The sequence below is a fragment of the Podarcis vaucheri genome (genome assembly GCF_965113315.1).
Source record: "Podarcis vaucheri genome assembly, chromosome: 2".
NCBI lineage: Eukaryota > Metazoa > Chordata > Lepidosauria > Squamata > Lacertidae > Podarcis > Podarcis vaucheri.
In genome coordinates this window covers 41,727,220-41,748,688 of record NC_138760.1, presented here as the reverse complement: position 1 = coordinate 41,748,688, position 21,469 = coordinate 41,727,220, and the positions used below count along the sequence as shown (strand labels likewise).

Below are 21,469 nucleotides of genomic sequence, written 5' to 3'. Positions count from 1 at the left end.
TGCTGTAGTTCAGCAAAATCTGGATGGCCACAAGTTAGCCACCCCTGGTCTAAAGCAACCATCTCCTTTTGGGTTTCACATCAACTAGCTCTTTCTTCCACGCTGACTGATCCTGCTTGTCTGTCTTGACTGCAACAAACTGGAGAGGAGATTGGGACTGGCACTCTGATCCAGAGTTTATATCACTTATGAAACCATTTATGTGGAAGTGCTGTGAGAAGGGGTATCTTCACTATCAGTCTCAGGAATGGGCAGACTCTGGTGGTGTTTGTCCTCAGGCAGCATCTAGAATTTGCCATCTCTGCATCTTATGACAATTAGTGCCATAAACTGGTTATGCATTGCATGGAAAAGAAGACATCATGCCCTTGGGGAAAATAGGAGGCTGTCTTAAAGTGAGTCAGACCATTGGTCCATGTAGCTCAGTATTGTACACTGACTGGCAGCAGCTCTCCATAATTTCAGGTAGAAGTATTTCCCACCCCTGCCTGGAGATGCTGGCAATTAAATATGGGATATTCTGCAGGTAAGGCATATGCTCTACAACTGAGCTAAAACTTTTCATTTTGTTTATCCTGACCTAATACCAGAATTCTAGCGTATTATTTAAAAACTAAACAAAAAGCTCATTTGAATTGCCATTTTAGCAATGTGGTTTTCCCCCCATTCCCAATTTATATTCCAGTTTATATTTCCAATCCAAAAAAATGTTAAATACTTCAGTTTAAAATATATATATAAATCAACAGGCAATCACACTTAAATTATTAAGTGCTTAGTGCTAAATATATAATGTATTGGTTTAATTTAAGGATCACTCCCCCCCATCCCGCATGGCCACTCAGGTAAATTGCACCTTTCCCACCCATAGCAGCTGCATCGCAGCTACAGGTATGAATGAAATGCAGCAGGAGGCACACACAGGAAAAGCGCAACAATCCCAGTAGTGTAGAATGTTTTTTAAAGTCTGTAGCTAAAAGTGGAAGAGCAACAATTGATTCATACTAACAGTTGCTTGTCTAATATCAGCTAGAGAGGCCATCCTTTCCCCTATCCATGGTGCTGCTAAGTCTTCCCTTATGGCGCCCAGGATGCTGTTCATATCCTCTCTTACCAGGAAACTGACCCCTTGTCTTCAGAATTTCTGCCTTGGACAATGCCTTTTCTTATCTAGAACTTTGTTCCATTCCTCAGAATTGATCAGAAATTCTTCCAGAGAGATGGGTGGAAATAAAATAAAGTAAATGGTGCCAGTTTTATCCAAAGAGGCTAAAGTTATTTTGGGAGGGCAGTCAGTCTATGAGCTACTTTAAAGCTGCCCAAGTAGAAATCTGGTTTTTAATCAATTCCATCAAATCACTTGTCTCACACCCTAGAAACTTTTCATTATGTTCAGTTGTGGACTACAACTCTCCATCAGCCCCAGCCAGCATGGCCAATACCCAGGGGCTGGGTAAGATCATAGCCAAAAACATCTGGAGGGCACCACATCGGCAACCCCTGATTTACAGGACCTTGAAGGTATTGGTAACATAAAGCTAGTGAAATTTATAGTTTCTTCCTTCTGTATCATTGCACACCTGCATTATTGCTCTAGTAAGCTTGTGCCTTATAATTAAGTAGTGTGCAATACCGACTTCCACTTGTAATAATTGAATCATGGTAGTTTTGTGAGTAATTATAAAAGTGAATTGTTGAGGCCAACAAGCTCCTGTTGTGATAATATGGCTTGTTTTCTGAAATTAACCTAAGGATCACATGCTGGGGGGAGGGATATAAAATGTTATCAAATCAGATTGAGGAATGCCTGCTATACCTCAGCTAACCTTTTTTGGGCAAAGGCACACTTGTTTCATGAAAAAAATCTTGAGGCACACCACCATGCCAGATGGGGAAAGGTCACTTTTTACTTATGTAAAAAAAAAAAAAAAAGTAACAGCATAGAAGGTAATGGTTAGGCTAACATCCCTCTTCCAAATATGCTAGGTTTTTATTTGCAGGGACTATTCTACATGGGAAAGCATTCAGTTGCTCCGAAGTTTGGGGGGCCGCGGGGGTGGGCGCGCGTCCCAGGAGGCGGAGGCCAGCCCGGGCTGGGAGCCGCGCCACGGCCCAGGGGCGGTAGGCGGACCGCGGCTCCTAGGATGTGGAAAGGGGACGGCGGCGCAGGGGGAGGAGACCCGCACGGCTAGGGCAGCGCGCAGGGGGAGGGGAGCGGGCCGGAGGCAGGTGAGGGCGGCGCGCCCCCGCCACCGGAGGAGAGCAGAGGCAGGAGGAGGAGGAGGACGAAGGCGCTGCCGAGGAGGCGCGCCAACTTCTGCCAACTTCGGCGCCCGCCCCGTCGCCGCAGGCTCCTCCCGGCCGAGAGCCAGAGGACGGCGGCGGAGCAGGAGGAGGAGGATCGGGTTTGGCGACGGCTGCTGCGTCCTCTCCAAGCGCGGGGCTGGCCTCCGCCACGCCCGATCCTCCGCGCTCGCCGCGCTTCTCGGCGGAGCAGGTCTCGTGCGTGTGCGAGGCGCTGCTGCAGGCGGGCGACCCCGGCTGTCTGGGCCGCTTCCTGGGCTCGCTGCCGCCCGACGCCGAGGCGCCGTGCCTGGAGGCGCAGGCGGGCGAGAGCCTGGCCAAGGCGCGCGCGCTGCTGGCCTTCCAGCGCGGCGACTTCGCCGAGCTCTACCGCCTGGTGCAGAGCCGGCGATGGGGTGTGGGAGGGAGCTCGCTCGCCGCCCCGCGTGTGCCTATGTGGGGCATGTTACAGCCCCGTGATGTCAGCGCCACGCAGGCAGACAGGCAGGCAGACGGCGAGAGCCCCGCGCTGGGCGGCCTCTCCTCGCCGCCGCCGCCCCGCCTCTCGCCGCCCGACTCGCCCGCCTCCCTCCCACGGCACACCAGGCAACGTCTCGCGGCACACTAGTGTGCCGCGGAACACCGGTTGGGAAACACTGAACTAGAGTAATTTTCTCTCCAAACAAACGGCACAACCCAGTCAAAATAAAGCACATTTAAATCCCATTGATTTCAGTGGAGTAGAGATGACATGAAGGCTGGCAACTTTAACCCCAGCATGTGATAATCCCTTGCAGACATCCACAGTGCCTGGAAACAATCAGTCATGTGTATCCACAGCAATGAACAGAGAAGGAATGACCGCTGGGAGGAGTGCAGAAAGAAGAAACGCCATTGTATATCTGCATCAGCACAACTAGACACTTTGATCTGCCCCAGCTGCAACAAAACATGTATCTCTCATATCAGTCTCTACAGCCACAGCAGGCACTGCAATTCTCTAACGGTTTGGCTTCACCCCCAAGACGCACTGTTCCGTTGTCTTCTAGGACAGATAAATGCCAACCAACCAGAGAGGACCACATGTTTAACCCATCCAATGAGAGAAAGAAAGATCTCACATCTTGAAGGGAATTAAGCAGCTTTAAACTCTGGGTTCATGCACTAAAGCAAAATGACATATGATTAGCAAGTTTCCACCACTGATACACTGGGTTGAAGGTCAACGAAATAGCTCATATATCTATATTTTCCACATATTCTTATACACATCCTTAGCAGTCGTGAGTTATCCAATGGAATGAGAGCCACAAATAAACTAAAAGCACCTAAAGAATGGTAGAAAACTACAATTGACATTCATGACTTTTAGGCATTACTGAAGGATGAGATTAATTTTTAGCATTAATATGTCAGTGTTTCAGCAATACTTACAGCAAACATGTAAGGCAGAGATAGAAAACCAGATGTTGTTGGACTATTCCCTGCCATTTGGCCATGCAGGCTGGGGCTGGTGGGAATTGGCTATTTTCAATTATTTGTCTTTCTATTTTCCTGCAAGGGACTGGTTTGGATGCTTGAAAGTCCTTCATGTCGGGCAGCCCTGTGGAAAATACCATATAGAGATAGAAAAGTCTGATCCACAGTGTACGTTTATTCAAAAATGCGTGTTTACTTAGAAACATCACATTGTGTTCAGCAGGGGGCTTTATTCCCTAATAAGATAGCAGCCCTGATATGGTGTTTAGTTGACTAAGACCAAGGAGAACTAGGTTCGACTTCCTGCTCACTCAGCCATGAGTCTCACTGAGTGGATTGTGACTAGTCACACACATTGTCAGCCTAAACTGGGTTTTTTATTTATTTATATTTATTTATGAAATATTTGTTTCCTGCCTTTCCTAAAAGTTAACAGCAGCTGACAGTAATCTATAAATCATAGAATAATAGAATCTTAGAGTTGGAAGGGATACAAGGGTCATCTAGTCTAACCCCCTGCAATGCAGGAATCTCAGCTAAAGCATCCATACAACCACACATCAGCAAGTGTCCAAATAAAAACAATAAATACAAATGCAACACAAATATACCCTGTGGTTGTGAGGATACAGTGAGATAATCCCCATATATTCTATGCCATCTTAAATTCATTGAAGAAAGGAAAGGATAAACATAGCAACACAGTATTGTATCTAACTCAGTGAATCTGTGGTTATAGATGCCCTGGAAAATGTATTACTAAGTTCTTGGCAAACACCACCAAAAATTGATACCTTTAGCTGTGAATATGCCGGGTCAGACTTCACTTTCTCTGTGTTTGGCTGTGCCCACGATGCTGGCCTTGAGTGCTGCTGTAGTGCTGTTAGCTGTGCAAGCAATGTTATGACGATAACTAGGGATGGAAAACAAGTATAGATATGCAGCTTTAGTGAACCCAAAGCAAAAAGTACCTACATGTGCCTGTCCAGAAAGGCTGCACTTATACATGGAAGTCTATACCTTCTGATGTTGAATCCAAGTGATCCAAGAACCACACAGAAATGCAGAAAAAAACTTAGTCACATAAAGATACCCATCATATGTGGGTGACAAACTCTCATTGCAGCCCTTGGACTGCAAAAGCTTAGTCCCTTCTTTCCTGTGGATTGCTGATATGATGAATTGAATTCTTTCAGGACTTCTAAATGGTAACCATAATTTTAATCATACAGAATAATTCATTTCACAACTGTTTTCAATATATTTCTTTGTAGAAACTAGCCATACCTGATTAAAAAACAGGATGTAAGTATTGTACAGCTTATTGACACTGAATGGTGATTGGTCTATCGAAATATAGCAGTTCTTTAACTGTTAACAAATGCCCTCACCCTCAAATAACAGGCACTTATCTGGATATCACACAAGCACAGCTCAATTACCTGCATTTTTATTAGTTGACAACAATATGAAGGCACTCTTTCTTTTTCCTAGGACATGGAAACAGCTACATGTGAATATAAAACCAAAGAAAACGAGGATCTCTATGAGAACAGAAAGGTCAGTCTCTGAAATTTGCTTCACATGCTTTCACTGTTGCATTATTGTATTTAAAAAACCCAACCCCCTTTTCTTGTATATACATTACATGGTGCGTAAAGTAACAGGCAGCCCCACAGGAATGGTCAAGATGTCTCTGAGATAAAAATATATATGCTTTTGATCTTTTTATTGGGGTGGGGATTTCCTTAACTCGTAGCAGACTACTGTAATTAAGGCGGCATAATTTTCCTGAAGTAGGGGCATATAGATGTGGTGCATTTTTAAGAACTGTGCAGTTGTATGTGCTATGTAGAAATAGTAGAGGCCAAATCCCACAATGGGAAATGTAGCTTAACAATGATTTGAAGGTTTTGTATTTAAAGATTATATAGAATCTTTATAATCTACCTATAAAATTATACCTATTTTATTCTTATGTCAGAATAGTGTTTTCGACTTGCACAATGGTTTTAGCATAAAGTATGCTATAAGCAAGAGACCAGACCTTGAATGATCTCAGGAATCTATGGTTGCATAAACAGGTACAGTGATACCTCGGGTTACAGACGCTTCAGGTTACAGACTCCGCTAACCTAGAAATAGTATCTCGGGTTAAGAACTTTGCTTCAGGATGAGAACAGAAATCACTTGGCGGTGGCGTGGCGGCAGCAGGAGGCCCCATTAGCTAAAGTGGTACCTCAGGTTAAGAACAGTTTCAGGTTAAGAACGGACCTCCAGAACGAATTGAGTTCTTAACCACTGTAGTCATAAACTTCCAAGAAGAACACTGCAGAGAAGCTGTTGTAATGTAACTTTTTGTAAGTGTAACATTTTGTATGGATTCAAAGTGGATCACTCAACAGACAGTCTGACTTTACAGTCTATCAGCGTTCTGGTTTAGTTGCTTACCTTGGGACCTATGAAGGCTGGAGGCCACTCATTTTGAAAGCTTGTTCTTTAGTCTAGCATGTTATCTACTCTTGAACATAGATGTGGTCCTCCAAATCTTGTTGGACTCCATCTCCCATCTCCCCAGCTAGCAAGGAGGCCCAATGGCCAGAGATTATGAGAGCTGTAGCTCCGAAGCATTTAGACACCCCTGTTCTACACCATCAGTTACAAAGAAAATAAAGTATGCTTCTTATCTCAGATGTCAAAACCCAAAATCCCACCTTTACTGTTTTAGATGACTTTATGTATAGGATCTCCCTGTTTCTGTAAGCCACTTTCACATGAAACTGGAGCATTTTGCTGTCAACATATTATGGGGTACCAGATAGAAAACCATTTCCAATCCTCCTTAAATGCCCAATTGATCTTGCCTCAAAGTCTAACAGTCTCTCCCCCCCCCCGTGACAATTGTAAATTATTCTTTTAAAAAATTATTATTATTATTATTATCAAGATGCTCTCCCCCCTTCCGATGTACTGCACAATAACTCTCCCCTGGAAACCCAGCTGAATGTATAATTTTTTACCACTCTGACTGTCAGATGCTTAAAAGCTACCGCTGGAGGTGTTTGCATAAAAGAGTTCCTTTGTGGATCTCTGAGAGAATCTAGCAATGTTCTTGATAGTATCCCACCATGCTGATAAGGGCTGGCTGCTCTAGTTGCACCTGACTTAATGACTATGCATGCTTTTTCTCCGTGTATCCATCCCATCAATTCTATTCTACATTAGCATGCAGCTTGTGCAAAGCTTGTACAAAGCAGTGGAATTTGGGAGCTGTTCAAACCTGTTTTTGGTATAAAAATAAATGTAGAAGAACAATACATACAGGAAATCTGGACCTTTTTGTCTTTGGGCTTGTTTCCTTACATATGTCCAAGTTCCATGCCATAGGGGGCGTAGGAAGGTGATGGGGTTCAAAAGCTCCATCTGATTAATTGGGTTCTACTCCATTTATGTCATGACAGATTTGCTATTTTTTTAAAGGAAGGCTGGTATTGTAGAATTGTTATCTGATACACGAGACAATTGTATGTAACTAAAAATTGGTGGGGCAAATTCCCCTGACCTTTTTTTCTTTTGTCCTCAAATTTCTGATTATTCAGTTGGCCTGTCACTCTGTGTGAGCTCTAAAAAGCACATGGGGATGCTGTGTGCATGGGGATTTCAATTCCTTTCAGCAGAGGGAGTTGGTGCTGTGGGATGCTTCTACAGACTGGCTCCCTCTTTGGAAATGCATGGAGAAGTGGAGCAATGCACCAGAGTCCCCACAGCCAGTACAGATAGCTGGCTTGGAAGTTTTAAAGCATTTGTTTTCTCCTTCCCCAACAGCTCAAGGCCTGAAAAATACTTCAGAACAAAATGTAAATATAGATAGTCATTGGGGGAGAAACATAATGCATTTATGCTAATGCCAGCTTACATTTACCCTATTGGGAGCTAGTGAAGACAGGAAGAAAAACAGTCAAAACATACTTGATATTTGGCTTGTCTCTAAAGAAGGCCTGTCTGTTTCAAACTTCAGGAATCCTCCTAAGAATGCCCCTCTGAACAGCCTTTCTGTTTAAACACTGAGAAGAGATGTGAGAGCTGAGACAGAAAGGTTGTGCTTTTGTTCCCCTATCCCTCAACCCCAGCTCCCTGCTCGATGCTCCTCTTGGTCTACCCATCCTATTAGGATAGTCACCGCTACCCTGCCTATTGGGATATTTACCAGCACTGTGGGTGCACACATGGTTTGGGAAGGCTGAGGCTATTTCTGCATACATGCATGCATATTCCCAAATGGTACACCCTCTCTCCCACATATACAGTGAGAAAAAGAAACCACAGAAATGGATACTAGTAATTCTAGCTGCTACATACAACCATTGTTGTGATGGACATGGATGTCATTTTTATTATGGAAGAAGCTGGGAAAAGGGTGGGTTGGTTTTTCCCGTTTAGCCAGATACATAAATATGCTATGACACCATTCTCAGAGAGTGGAAGGAACTAATGAGAGATACTTTAGTCCAAGTTTCCCGTGCAATGCTTGAATGCAGCAGCAAGGTGGTTATTGGGTACTTGCATGTGGGAGCTTATCACCCCCATTTCACAACAGTGGCCACCAATTTCTTTCCGGCACAATTCAAGGGGATGGAGTTTACCTTTAAAGCCATAGATATCTTAGGTCTATGTTAGTCATCTCCTTTACTATTCTGCCCTAAGACCTGCTGGGGTACTCTTCTCTGTCCCAAATCTGGCAGATTTTTCAAGACAGCTGAGAGAGAGTCTCTTCGTTCTCCATTCCTTGAGAGGGCTTTTTGGACCCCCTCTCCACCAGTCTTCCACCAGCTATTTAAAACTTTTAACATTGTTATTCAGACTTCCTTTGCTGTAGAAGTGCTGTATTTACTGTAAAAGGACAGGACAGGACAGGACAGGACAGGAAATTCCCAAAACAAATAAATAAGCTGCTCACCTACAGCCATCTAAAATATCCCATGAAAGGATATTTATTATTACATTGTGATCTGAAAATAGGGAAGTATGAAATCTGGACAGAGTTGCATCTCTGAACTAGACTGAAGCCAGGAGTAGATGACCATTGTTTAATGAATGCCAGAGGCTACAGTAGAATAATAGTAAAAGTCTATTTTTCTTTTTTAAAAAGACTAAAGAATAAAACTTTCCTAGTTTCACTTTCTATGCCATAAAATACAGTATATGGCATTGCCCATCATAGGAGCCAACTCCTAGGGGCCATGGGGGCTTTTGCGTTCACAATAAAATATTTGAGGGGGCGGGCCCCCATAAAGTTGATGGGCATTCCCATTCAAATGGTGTGTGTGCACTGCGTCATGTGATCAGTTATGCAGGGCAGGGCTTACCTGAGCCCCCACAATATTTTATTCAAGTTGGCATCCCTGTTGTCCGTAGAAGGCATTGCTCTGAGTTCAAGGTCACATATCTCTACAATCATTGTATGGTGGAAAGTGGAAGACAAAGGAAAAAGGATTGACACATGGGTTTCTCTGTGATTCTGCACCATGCCATATTCAGATGTCTGGAAACCTTCTCAGGAGAAATGGAATATTTTAGGATGAATATTTCTCTTTTGTATCACTTTAGGATTCTTCTTGCTGTGTCGTTATTCCACCCTTACCTTGCCCCATCTTTCTTTTGTTGGCTGCCACATAATAGTTGTTGTATTATTTGTTGTTTGTTTAATATACATCCCTTCACCCGAGGTTCACAGGGCAATTTACAGTATAATACATAACATAACAAAAACCAAGAACAGTAACCCTCCATCACCCAGTTTAAAATGCCATAGAATGTTCAATCAGCTAAGGCCTGGTTATAGAGGAACCTTCTCTCCTGGAGCTGCTGCTGAGAAGGCACTGTCCCAACGTACCCAAGTGTACCACCCGTTGATGGTTGGGGAACTTCCTATGGGGTGAGGATGGTGAGTGTTGCTCCAGTGCAAGATCCTGGACTAGATGATCTTCAGGTTCCTTCAAACCTCACAATTCATGACTGTTAAGTAAAATATATAAATTCAGATTACCACCCAAAAGCTGCCCGTAGGACATAATTCTTCCTGCTTATGCTATTAACTAGGCAGACCTGTTGTCCCCTTACAAGCTGCAAATTACACAGGCAAATGTAATTACCCATTCCCTTTGTTATTAGCACTCAGTGAGGAAGTTTCCAGCCATCCTTCCTTTCATGGCATTTCAAAGCTTTCTCATAAGATGCATTCCTGATATTAAAGACAATGAGATGTCCTTTTTTAAAAAAAAAAAAGAATTCAATTAAACATATGCCTACTGTGACTCTTTATTCACAGCAAATTGTCTCTGTAAATAATCTTCATCAAAAGTCAGAACCAATCCCCATTAGTTGTTTAGATTAATTAATGAGTCCCCCTGGAGCCACCCAAATGAATTCAATTTAAACGTCAACAACTTGGCTACGGAGTTTCCCAGGTTGGCATTAAGACAATATTAAACCTGCAATAAGTCACATTTAAAATGTTAATTCGGAGAAGCTCTCCATTTAGAGCACTTAATTAAATCCTTAAATAAACTGCATGGGCTCTGTACCAGATGGTTCTGCATTTTCATTGCAGCAAAGAGCCTTGAAGTCATTGAGGGAAGTAATATCGTAGGCATGGTGAAGATAACCAGGATATATAGTGTAATAAAATCTAATCTTGTTTCCAGCCGGGAGATTCAGTGTATGTACACAACCCAGGCTAAAATTGTAAGTTAATTACATTAACCCCAGTATACTCTGGTATCTGAGCAGCCACGAGACAAAATTAGTCTTTTCCCATCAAAAGATTCTTTTCAACTTCACTATATTAATTTTTCACCAAATACTTACTCATAAGGAAAATTGAAGTTAATGTAACCAAAGACAAAGTAATGCAGTCTTAATATTCTGAAGGGATTAGAAGGGGCTGCATAAATACACTCAGCAAATGTCAGTCACTTGGAATGGATTTTAAGGAAGTGGAGGAGGTGCAAAGGGGGAAAAATTATAGCATCCAGCTGTGTTATGCATTATGTTGAGGTGCCCTGGAAGTTACAATTTCAGGAATGCAGGCCTTCAAATAAATAGCTTAAGAGAGGTGGCCTCCTGATAGGAAGCTGGGATCCTGAGTGAACTCTTTGCATGGTGGTATCTGTAAATCAAGGTGGCAAGTATGTCTTCCCTCTTGCCAAAGGCTCCCTCTTAGCATATGACAGGTAGACACTGGAAGTGAACAAAAGGGACTGGCCCCAGCTGATGAGGGTGATCAGCAGGGTACTCAGAAACTCAGACTCCTCCTGACTCTTTCTGCCTTCTAAAAGTTAAAAGAAATACATTGCATGTGACATTTTACCAGCAGGGAAATAAGTGCCATGTAGCAAAGAAAAGGGATGCAGGTGGCGCTGTGGGTTAAACCACAGAGCCTAGGACTTGCCGATCAGAAGGTCGGCGGTTCGAATCCCCGCAACGGGGTGTGCTCCTGTTGCTCAGTCCCTGCTCCTGCCAACCTAGCAGTCTGAAAGCACATCAAAGTGCAAGTAGATAAATAGGTACCGCTCCAGTGGGAAGGTAAACGGTGTTTCCGCCCGCTGCTCTGGTTCGCCAGAAGCGACTTAGTCATGCAGGCCACATGACCCGGGAGCTGTACGCCGGCTCCCTTGGCCAATAAAGCGAGATGAGTGCCGCAACCCCAGAGTCGGTCACAGCTGGACCTAATGGTCAGGGGTCCCTTTACCTTTAGCAAAGAAAAATCCATTCCTAGTGACAAATGGCAATCCAAGAAAACTCAGTTTGCCATTTGCTCTGAAGCGGTTTTCCTGTGGGGAAGGGAGTGGAGCGAAAGGAAGTGTGGATAAGCCCAAGCTTGGTTTACCTCTGAATCAAGCCAAGACTAGCCATATATGGCTCACCCATTGCTAACTTATACTCAGATGTCTCAGGGTTGTGATCTTCACATTGATTCTTTTGAGCAGAGCCAAATACTGGAGTGTACACAGTCCCTTTCCCCCAAGCAGCCTTAGATAAGCTGTCCTAGCACTACATGACATAAGCTGCCACTGAGCCATTTCCCTAGTACCAGAGTGAGTGCAGGCCATGCCTGGGAGGCCTAACCCTATAAAAAAACAATTTGTTCCCTCAGTTGTTGGCATCTGTCTTTCTTGGGAAACAATGAAAGAGTGCGCCATCAAGGGTGAAGTCAAACCATTGGAGAGTTACAGCACCGGCTGTGACTGTAGAGACCAATACGAGAGAGACATGTTTTGTTGCAGCTGGGGCAGGTGAAGGCATCTGGTTGTGCTTTTGCAGGTGCACCATGGCATTTATTCTTTCTGTTCTGTTGAATCAGAAAGAATAAATGGGGCTACCTTTGATGGTGACCCGGAAACTGCAACTAATCCAGAATGTGGCAGTTAGACTGGTGACTGGGGGCAGCTGCCGAGACCACATAGCACCAGTCTTGAAAGACCTACATTGGCTCCCAGTATGTTTCCGAGCACAATTCAAAGTGTTGGTGTTGACCTTTAAAGCCCTAAACGGCCGCGGCCCAGTATATCTGAAGGAGCGTCTCCACCCCCATCGTTCTGCCCGAACGCTGAGGTCCAGCGCCGAGGGCCTTCTGGCGGTTCCCTCATTACGAGAAGCAAAGCTACAGGGAACCAGGCAGAGAGCCTTCTCGGTAGTGGCGCCCGCCCTGTAGAACGCCCTCCCATCAGATGGTCAAAGAGATAAACAACTATCTGACATTCAGAAGACATCTCAAGGCAGCCCTGTTCAGGGAGGTTTTTAATGTATGACATATTAGCGTATTTTTGGTCTTTGTGGAAGCCGCCCAGAGTGGCTGGGGAACAAATAATTTATTATTATTATTATTATTATTATTATTATTATTATTATTCACTGTTCTGCTTCAGTTGGGGTGGTCGCACAGGTTTCAGTGTAGCAAGTGAACAGCCACAGCTAGCTGCAGGACACCAGCTAGTGTCCTGACCACTGTGTGCTTGCATAGGCTTTGTCAACCAGTGTCAAATGCAGCTCTGTAATAGCTAGCTCCTAATGCTATCTGCGTGCTCTTAGGTTCCTGCAAGTGACCTGCTTCCCCCAAATGACATTGAGAAGTGAGGAGATCTTGACACATTTGTGGAATGTCAAGCATGACTCAGTTCGGGGAGCTTCTCCCACCTTTGACTAATTGCTGACCTGACATCTTTCTGATAGTGACCTTGTTTCAGCTAGTAATTCAAATATCTTTCAGTGTCAGAAATAATAAGTGCCACAGTGAGATGAACAAGCAGAGCTTAAGTTGAGCACAGATTAATGGGGTTTTAATATTCCTAATTTAATCACTCCTTTCTGTCTGAATGTGTGCAACATGATGTAGCAGCTAATTATTTTTTTAACCATGATGGGGATCTTTCCTAATCATTTTTATATTTAACATGGATGAAGGAAGGGCAGTGATTAATGATGGAATAAATCTTATGACACAGAAGCAAGCACAAGATCAGTTGAAAATACGGCTGTCTGGTGTGTATGTGTGTGTGTTTTAATCCCCATTTTCCATGCTGCAAATAATCACCAGCCCATTTTCATTTCAACTGTAAGATTTTTGCCACTCCCCACCCCCAAAAAGGGAGGGGCCCTGAAAGTTTTATTTTAGAGTAATTCCATTAGCAGATGCCTGTGAGCATCTTTCAAAATGGTGACTTATTCCCACACCTTCTGCCTCTAATAGAATCGCAATTATTTGCATTTGCAGGAAGATCGGTGTCTTTTCAAACATTTCTTCTTGACATAGTGTTCAGAATTACAGGTGAGGCAGAAACCTGCTTTTTGAATCTGTCTGTTGGCCTAAAATGCAGTCAACTGACCTTCCAAGATGACTGCACTGAGTAAAATGATCCTGTTTCTGAAAAATGCATGGTATTAGAAAGGCGATGGCAAACCTAGACAACATCTTAAAAAGCAGAGACATCACCTTGCCAACAAAGGTCCATATAGTAAAAGCCATGGTTTTCCCAGTAGTGATGTATGGAAGTGAGAGCTGGACCATAAAGAAGGCTGATCGCCGAAGAATTGATGCTTTTGAATTATGGTGCTGGAGGAGACTCTTGAGAGTCCCATGGACTGCAAGAAGATCAAACCTCTCCATTCTGAAGGAAATCAGCCCTGAGCGCTCACTGGAAGGACAGATCGTGAAGCTGAGGCTCCAATACTTTGGCCACCTCATGAGAAGAGAAGACTCCCTGGAAAAGACCCTGATGTTGGGAAAGATGGAGGGCACAAGGAGAAGGGGACGACAGAGAATGAGATGGTTGGATGGTGTTCTTGAAGCTACCAGCATGAGTTTGATCAAACTGCGGGAGGCAGTGGAGGACAGAAGTGCCTGGCGTGCTCTGGTCCATGGGGTCACGAAGAGTCGGACACGACTAAACGACTAAACAACAACAACAACAGTGTTTATACAATGCCTTTTGCAAAGTCCTCCATGGACGTTATTGCAACAATCCTTGAAACACATTTGTAAAGCAGACCAGTGAGTATTGTACATTGGGCAGAAAGATTATAACTTGAGGTGAGGCTTAACCTGGGTTCTTCCAGACTTAAGCCATTGTTAAGGTTCTTCCAGGCTCACTTCCCCTGCTCCTATAGTTGGAGCAGATGTGCCTGTCTCATAACCATTGTTAAGCAACCAGGAGTATGCTGTGGGCTCATGGGCTCCCGCCCCATTCTTCCACCTCTGCAGGTTCTCCCATCCCTTCTCTGTTAGGAATAGCAACAGCACATGGCAAGCAAAGTGGCAGTGGCACCTTGCTGGTAGCAGTGCTCTTGCTTGCAAGGAAGGAGATGGCGTAGCGTGGGTTGTCAGCACCCGGGGCAAGGCAAGTAATTTGCGCCCCCTAACCCGTGGATTTGCGCCCCCTAACCCTACCCCCCAGATGTTGCGCCCGGTGCGGCCGGCCCCCCCTGCACCCCCCACGCTACGCCACTGGCGGTCAAGTGGGGTCAGGTGGTGGTGAAGTCAGGGGAACTTCAGGTTGGCAGCAGTGTCCCCATGCTACCAAACCCAGTATCTCTTCTCACCCCATCTCCATCCAGGCTAGCCCCAGCACCACTGTCAGAAAGGCATCACCGAGTCTCTGCCCTTCCTCACACGCCACTGACAGTTGTTGGTAGCTATAGTGCAACCTTGAGAATCTATTGAGACTAGCCAAGGCTGATGATGACTCTGTTTAGCTTTGAGACCAGGGTTAGAAAGTTTCAAGCCATGATTAAAGCTAGCTCTGGTCAATCCTGATGTAGACATGACTCTAGTGAATAATAAATAGGAATGGAGGGGGGAATTCATGGTCAGAAAGGAAGGAGGAGTATGTATGTAAATGTACCAAATTCTCAGTCTTCTAAACCATGGTTTGGAGACTGCTAATGCTACACCTGCACTGGGCCTTAGTTGCTATGCCATTCCAGCTCTCACATGTACAAAGCATCTGACATGCCAGTATTTGGACAATTCCCTTAGCTGTATGTTTCAGGTTTTGAAAATTCATTGTTTTGAATGTGAAAATTCTTAACTGAGGACTCAAGACTTTAAATTCAATTTGCTGTCATATTTACTCTGCAAACAGAATGGAAGCTTCATGAATATGGAACAGCATATTTGTTTCAGACCAACATAAATGGGCACTCAGCATAGTTCTAACATCAGATTGTTAACAGCTTGTATTACTGTAGATAGGGAAACATAAAGCAAGGCAGAGACAATGCTTAAACTTTCAAGATCCTGTTCAAATGAATATATACATGATGATTAAGATGGCAGATTTACTAAGCATGAGCAGATTCCGCTCCCTCCCCATAAAATTTAATTCCCAGTTTTCCTTGAGCCTTTCTCTTATACAACATATAGCAGTGCACATATTTGTGGTATAATTGCATTTGTCTTCCAAACTGCCCCCCCAAGGGCGCCTTCACTTTTGCCTTGATTTGATTATCTATTTCTGCTATCAGACAAAAGCCCATCACATAAGTATTCATTACAAAATTGCATTTTACATGGTCAGTGTCCTCTTGTCTAATTATTGACCTCCCCAACCCACTCCCAAAAGTTATATATTTTTGGCTTTCTATATATTCACAGCTCTCCTGCTGTGATGGCGTGCAGCTCTTTGTATCAGTTTCACATTTTAACATATTGAGGGGTGGGTCACTTTTTCTTTCTTTCCCAGCTGATGGGACTCAAGGCATATGCATCTGTTTGCTACTTGTTATAATAGGACTCAAAGTGACAGCATTTTGTAATTAAACTGATCTGGGTTTGTAATGCAGTATCATTAGCTGAGGGAGTTTAATTACAAATTGCAGCCCAGTGTCTGCTTTGGCTAACTCAGAAGATATGTGATCCCATCAGATGTGTTAATTCTGAACTGCTTTTCCTGATGGAGATAAATATCGTCCATGACCTTCCAGTGGTTAATTTCTAATGAGAGGTACAGGTGCTCATGCTTGCCTTAGAGGTAGGACTTTGCATGAAGCTTTGCAGATGCTACTGGTCAGCTGATCAGTGGTGAGACTGCCCCATATCATATATCAAGTTGGGTGTGACTTTTCACCAGATGTGGATGCGTGTCTGGGCTCATCAGGGGCATGGTCCGGCGGTTCCACACCCTTCCTTTGTATGCTTGGTAATTTTATATTTAATAATGCTTTCCACCAGTTTTCCTGAAACAGATGTTAAACCAATTGTCTTGTAATTTCCCAGACAACAACCCCTCCCCCATCCCATTCTAAAAGTTGATGGTGGCCCCTTCCCATTGCTTGAGTACAGAGACTTACACTAGGGGTAAGTTACATATTTTCATTACATCAACTATTTACCTGAAAGGGGGATTTTAACCCTGTGGGAATGGGGGTTTTCTGTCAGGGGAGTGGACAATGGGTTGTGATTTCATGAGCAATAAGGTGAGAATATGGGGTCTCCTAACAACTCTCAGCACCCTTAACAAACCACAGCTCCCAGCATGCTTTGGGGGGAAGCCATGATTGTTCAAAGTGGCATAGTGCTTTAAATGCAGGGTGTGGATGTAGCCTAGGTAAGGATCTGTCGCCCCAAGTATTTCTACTCATCTAAGAGACTGACAACTGATTCAAACAAGAATTTTGCATATTTGGGTATGATCCCAGAGTAAGCTTACTAGATTTTTTTCAATGAATCTGGGGACACTTTTCAACTTCAATAGATGTTGTATGGGGACTGATCTGTAAATCCGGGGACTGTCCCTGGGAAAGTCTGGTAACCTTATCCCAGAGTACAAAGTAAGCACACACTGCCCACCCATCTGAAATGAACTGTGCACCATGCATGTTTAGCTTCAATCATAATCTGTCCCTTTTGTTGTTGTTGCCTGAGTGTGGGACAAGCATCTATAAACACAAATATGACGTGTGGCCAGTGTATACTGTACCTGATTTTCTTTTTTATGGAAAAGTGTGAAGCAGGTGTAGATTCTTGTTCAGCCATGAACCACAAGGCATGAATATACCCTTGAACAGAGACTGACACCAATCTTGTTTCGCAAAACTTATCCTTTCCCCCAACCTCTGGGTATGCTTGGTTCACTGCCTGGTCCATTACAGGCAGCCCGAGTAAATTAACATTCTTTATTAGGCTCTCACTTGAGAAAATGAAATTGAGGAAAGGGTCTATGATAGCGGTGACACCAGAGTTCCACTGCAGAAGAAATGCAGCCACAGGGCTTGGTCATATATAACCAGCTTGGAATGAGAGTGTTCAGGTAAGGAAATGGAGGGCTGAAGGGCTCAGCTGTGCAAGCAAAAAATAATTAGAGCCTGTTTGTCTTCATCTCAAACCTATGAAAATGGAAGTGAGGGATGAGCAGCACAACGGCGGAGGGGGGCTGACCCACAGATTCATTCCGGTACAGACTCACTCCCACCCTTTTCTCCCCTGCAAAGGTGTGCTTGCCACTGCTTACTGTCTTTTGAATAATTGTGTTTCTTGCAATGCCAATCCCAGCTTTCAAAAACCACTACTGAAACCTGAAACTGTTTTGAGGCTGCCTTAGCAGTCGTGGAAGTTTTAAATAAGCGACAAGATGCTTTTATTTTGCTACTACATCTAAGCATTTGTCTGACATTTCCTATTTCCTAGCAACAGTGAGGAGTAGAGTTGTAGTTGTTGTTTTATTTCGCCACAATGATTTTAATGTTGTGAATTGGTCATAGTGCTGGACATTCCTCTCACAATATATATCAGGGGTGGGGGGAACCCTTTTCAGCATGAGGGCTGCATTCCCTCATGGAGAATCTTTTTGTTGCGGGGTGGGGGCGGACATGAGGTGGATGGGGCCTGAGGTGAAAGTAAGTGGAGCAGTGGATGTAACTCTTACATTTGAACAGTAGGCCAGTCATGCAAAAGACAGAGGTTTCTACATACAGCAGTCCCCTCCCTCCTCCATCAAGTTTTATATTTGGACATTTGGCTTCATTGGTTTAAAGCTGTTTTCTTACTAAAATGTTCTCAGCATGCTGACTACATGGTTGTGAAAAGTAAGCTTATATTATAAGAATATTTCACCAGGTTTTGTCTCCACTGGACTTTGGGAAAGTATATCCAGAGCTTTTCTCCTTGTTTATTCTTTCTTATGGCTAGAAGGAAGGGAGGGGCTCAGAAACCCCCCACTCAACTGGACCTACTAGGGTAGTAGGGTCATTCTGTCTGGTGGCAGTCAATCTTTTTTTGGGGGGGGTGTGGACCCTTATACAAAAAACAGGTCAGCCAGTAAGAAAAAACCCTCCCCCTTCAATCTATCACAACTGCCTTCTCCATACATATCTCCCAGTGTGGTGTAGTGGTTAAGAGCGGTGGACTTGTAATTTGGTAAACCGGGTTCGCGTCTCCACTCCTCCACATGCTTCTGGGTGACCTTGGGCCAGTCACACTTCTTTGAAGTCACTCAGCCCCACTCACCTCACAAAGTGTTTGTTGTGGGGGAGGAAGGGAAAGGAGAATGTTAGCCACTTTGAGACTCCTTCGGGTAGTGATAAAGCGGGATATCAAATCCAAACTACTCTTCTTCTTCTTCTTCTTCTTCTTCTTCTTCTTCTTCTTCTTCTTCTTCTTCTTCTTCCCCAAGCTTTAAGAGCAGTTTCAGAAGATGGTGTTCTCTGTCCCGTTGTCACATGAGATAAGGTAAATAGATTCATTAAGACAGACCTTTGGGGCCCGATTTCAAGGTGTGCCAGGCTCCTGCTTTCAGTGTGTATTGGACAAGACTTTTTACAATCTTTAATGATCTGCTGCTTTTAGATCCTGTCCCGCTGTAGTTTTGCATGCCCAGGTAGAGACCCCTGACCCCAAGAGCCACCCAGAAAAAACGAATGACTCATGACAATGTGTTATGGGATTATATTGGCTACAACTTTATATAAACTTTCAGATGTAGGAAGACCTTGGCTTAGGCATTGGGCGTATATCCCTCCCAGTCCCCAGCCAGTAATCAGGGTAATCAGGTCTGTCTGGGAAGTGGGCTAGCTCTGGAAGACGTTTGTTTGCGCAGAGTGCCCGTCCCCATTTCACCGCAACTCTGGGGCGTGCACTGACAACCTTTCAGTGCAAGGCCAGTGACTCCCCTCTGACTCAGCCCCTTTAACGGGGAACCCTGGGATCGCCACCACGGGGGGCACGCGCACCACTGCTTCACGCCCCCCCCCATTTAGGGAAGATAGACTAAAAGATTCCGCCCAAGGCCTAAAACCACCAAAGTTGTGACATCTGCTATGGGGAAGGCGAAACCTGCCAATGTAGGGAAATTCCTTAACAGCAACCATCCTAAGACCGTAGCAGCACCCGCATACCTGTAAAAGAAGTTAACCTGTAATAAAAGAGCATTAAACAAAGGGAGGGTAGGGCAGGTGAAGCTCTGGAGCTGACTGTGTGCTCTTCCCCTGCCACAGATAGGTTCATTAGAACTGAGGTTTGGTGGGAACCTCTAAGGGCTGTGATGTGGGGCGGTGGACCAGGAACTTCTGCCATTGTCTCAGGGATCGGGGTACTGCGTGATGCCATGCAAAGGGCACCTTCCAGTTGATGGGAGAGCGGTCATTATTATTTTTAGCTGCCTTGCAATTTTATCTTGCATTTTGAATGGGCTTCTTGTATTTTTTTTGCAAGTCACTTTGGGTGCTTTTTAAGCACAGAAGTGGGCTACAAGTCTTCCCCCCACCTCAAAATGTACAGCTGTAGGAAATGGTTGAGTATGACCTGGTGGTCACTTTTGATTCATGCAGGACTTTTCAAGGTCCAGCAGACCTAGATAGCCTTCCATGTGTCTCCTAGAGCATGCTTCAGGTTCTCTTCCATTGCATGGGGCTTCCACAGAAAATACTCAAAGGTTCCTCAGTAAAAGAGTCAACCCTTGAAAGTAGAAAGGTTGAAGACCAGGGATCTAGGACATTCGTGGCCTTGAGAGCACAAGCCATGGCTTGGCTAGCAGGAAGGGCTTTGGAATGATGCACCTTACACCCACCTGCTGTCTGCTTAATGTTCCAGGTTCAGTCCCTGGCATATCCAGGTAGAACTTGGAGAGACTCCTGTCTGAAACGCTGCTGGGACCCTGCTATTCAGTGTACACAATACTGAGCTAGATGGGCCCAGTGGTACAACCCAGTTTAAGGTAACTTCTTATGTCCCTTATAGCTTTCCATAGATTGCATGTTATTGGGCTAATCTGATAGGACATGATGGATCCTACCACCTTGTAAAGGACTGGACTGCATTTTTTTCACATCCTATCTGGTCCTACTACAGTTCTGGGATTTCCTAATTTTTAAAGATCGTAAGAATTTCTTGTTTTTAAACTGGCATGCCAGGTTAAGTTAGTCACTTGGCTGCCTACAGCCCAATCTCAAGTATGGAGGCTTTCTTGCTTTTAAATCAGCTTGGCCAGGATTTCTACAAGATACAATTGCATCCAGGATATGAAAATACATGCGCTCGAATGGTGAATCTCTGAGCCTTAGCGGAGCTGCCTTTTGCTCTGTGAGAGACCGTTGCCATGGCTACACCTGGGTGCAAATAGTTTCCTCATCAAAGTGCCTGCTTCTGCTGCCAGAGTCACTCCTGTGCACTCAGTAGAGATCACAGATGAGGGGCAAGCTCGGGACAGCATCTTGGCAGGAGCAAGGTGGCAGCATCAGCATCAAATAATAGCATCAAAATAGCCTTGTAATTTGAATTGGAAGTGGGTGAAGGAAAAGCGGTGGGGTGTGTGAGAGAGAGTGTATCAGGCCAAGGTTCCTGATAGATCTGTCAAAATGCAAAGGTGCTATTTTCTGCTTGAGAACAATGCAGCTGGCAAAAATGCACTGGGCTGGAATTTAGGCAAGAAACCTGGCTTCAGCTCCTAGATTCTTTCTTTCTTTCTCTCCCTCCCTCCCCCGCCCCGCCATTCTTTTGCCCTTCTGGGTGAATCAATCTTCCGATGAAGCAAGTCAATTTCCCTGTTTCCTCACCCCTAAAATGGGAATAATGGCCTTTCCCCCAGGTGTGCCAAGCATTTTGCAATTTATCAGATAAAACTGCCATATGTGTTATAAGCATTGTTGTTAGTTGAACTTGCTGTAGGAAGTGGTCTTGCACTAGGCAGGCTGCAGGGGCGTGTCTAATGTATGCCAA

At 44.4% G+C, this 21,469-nt stretch overlaps 1 protein-coding gene across 1 annotated transcript in view; it reads left to right on the top strand.

The window, feature by feature from the left end:
- The window catches only part of LOC309527610 (uncharacterized protein), a gene marked incomplete at its 3' end in the record, with an annotated part of 318,025 nt that overhangs the window by 33,525 nt on the left and 263,031 nt on the right, over nt 1–21,469 (top strand). Inside the window, exon 3 of the mRNA XM_082214428.1 lies at nt 5,257–5,322. Within this exon, the coding sequence (XP_082070554.1) occupies nt 5,257–5,322 (66 nt within the window). The remainder of the gene's footprint in view (nt 1–5,256; nt 5,323–21,469) is intronic.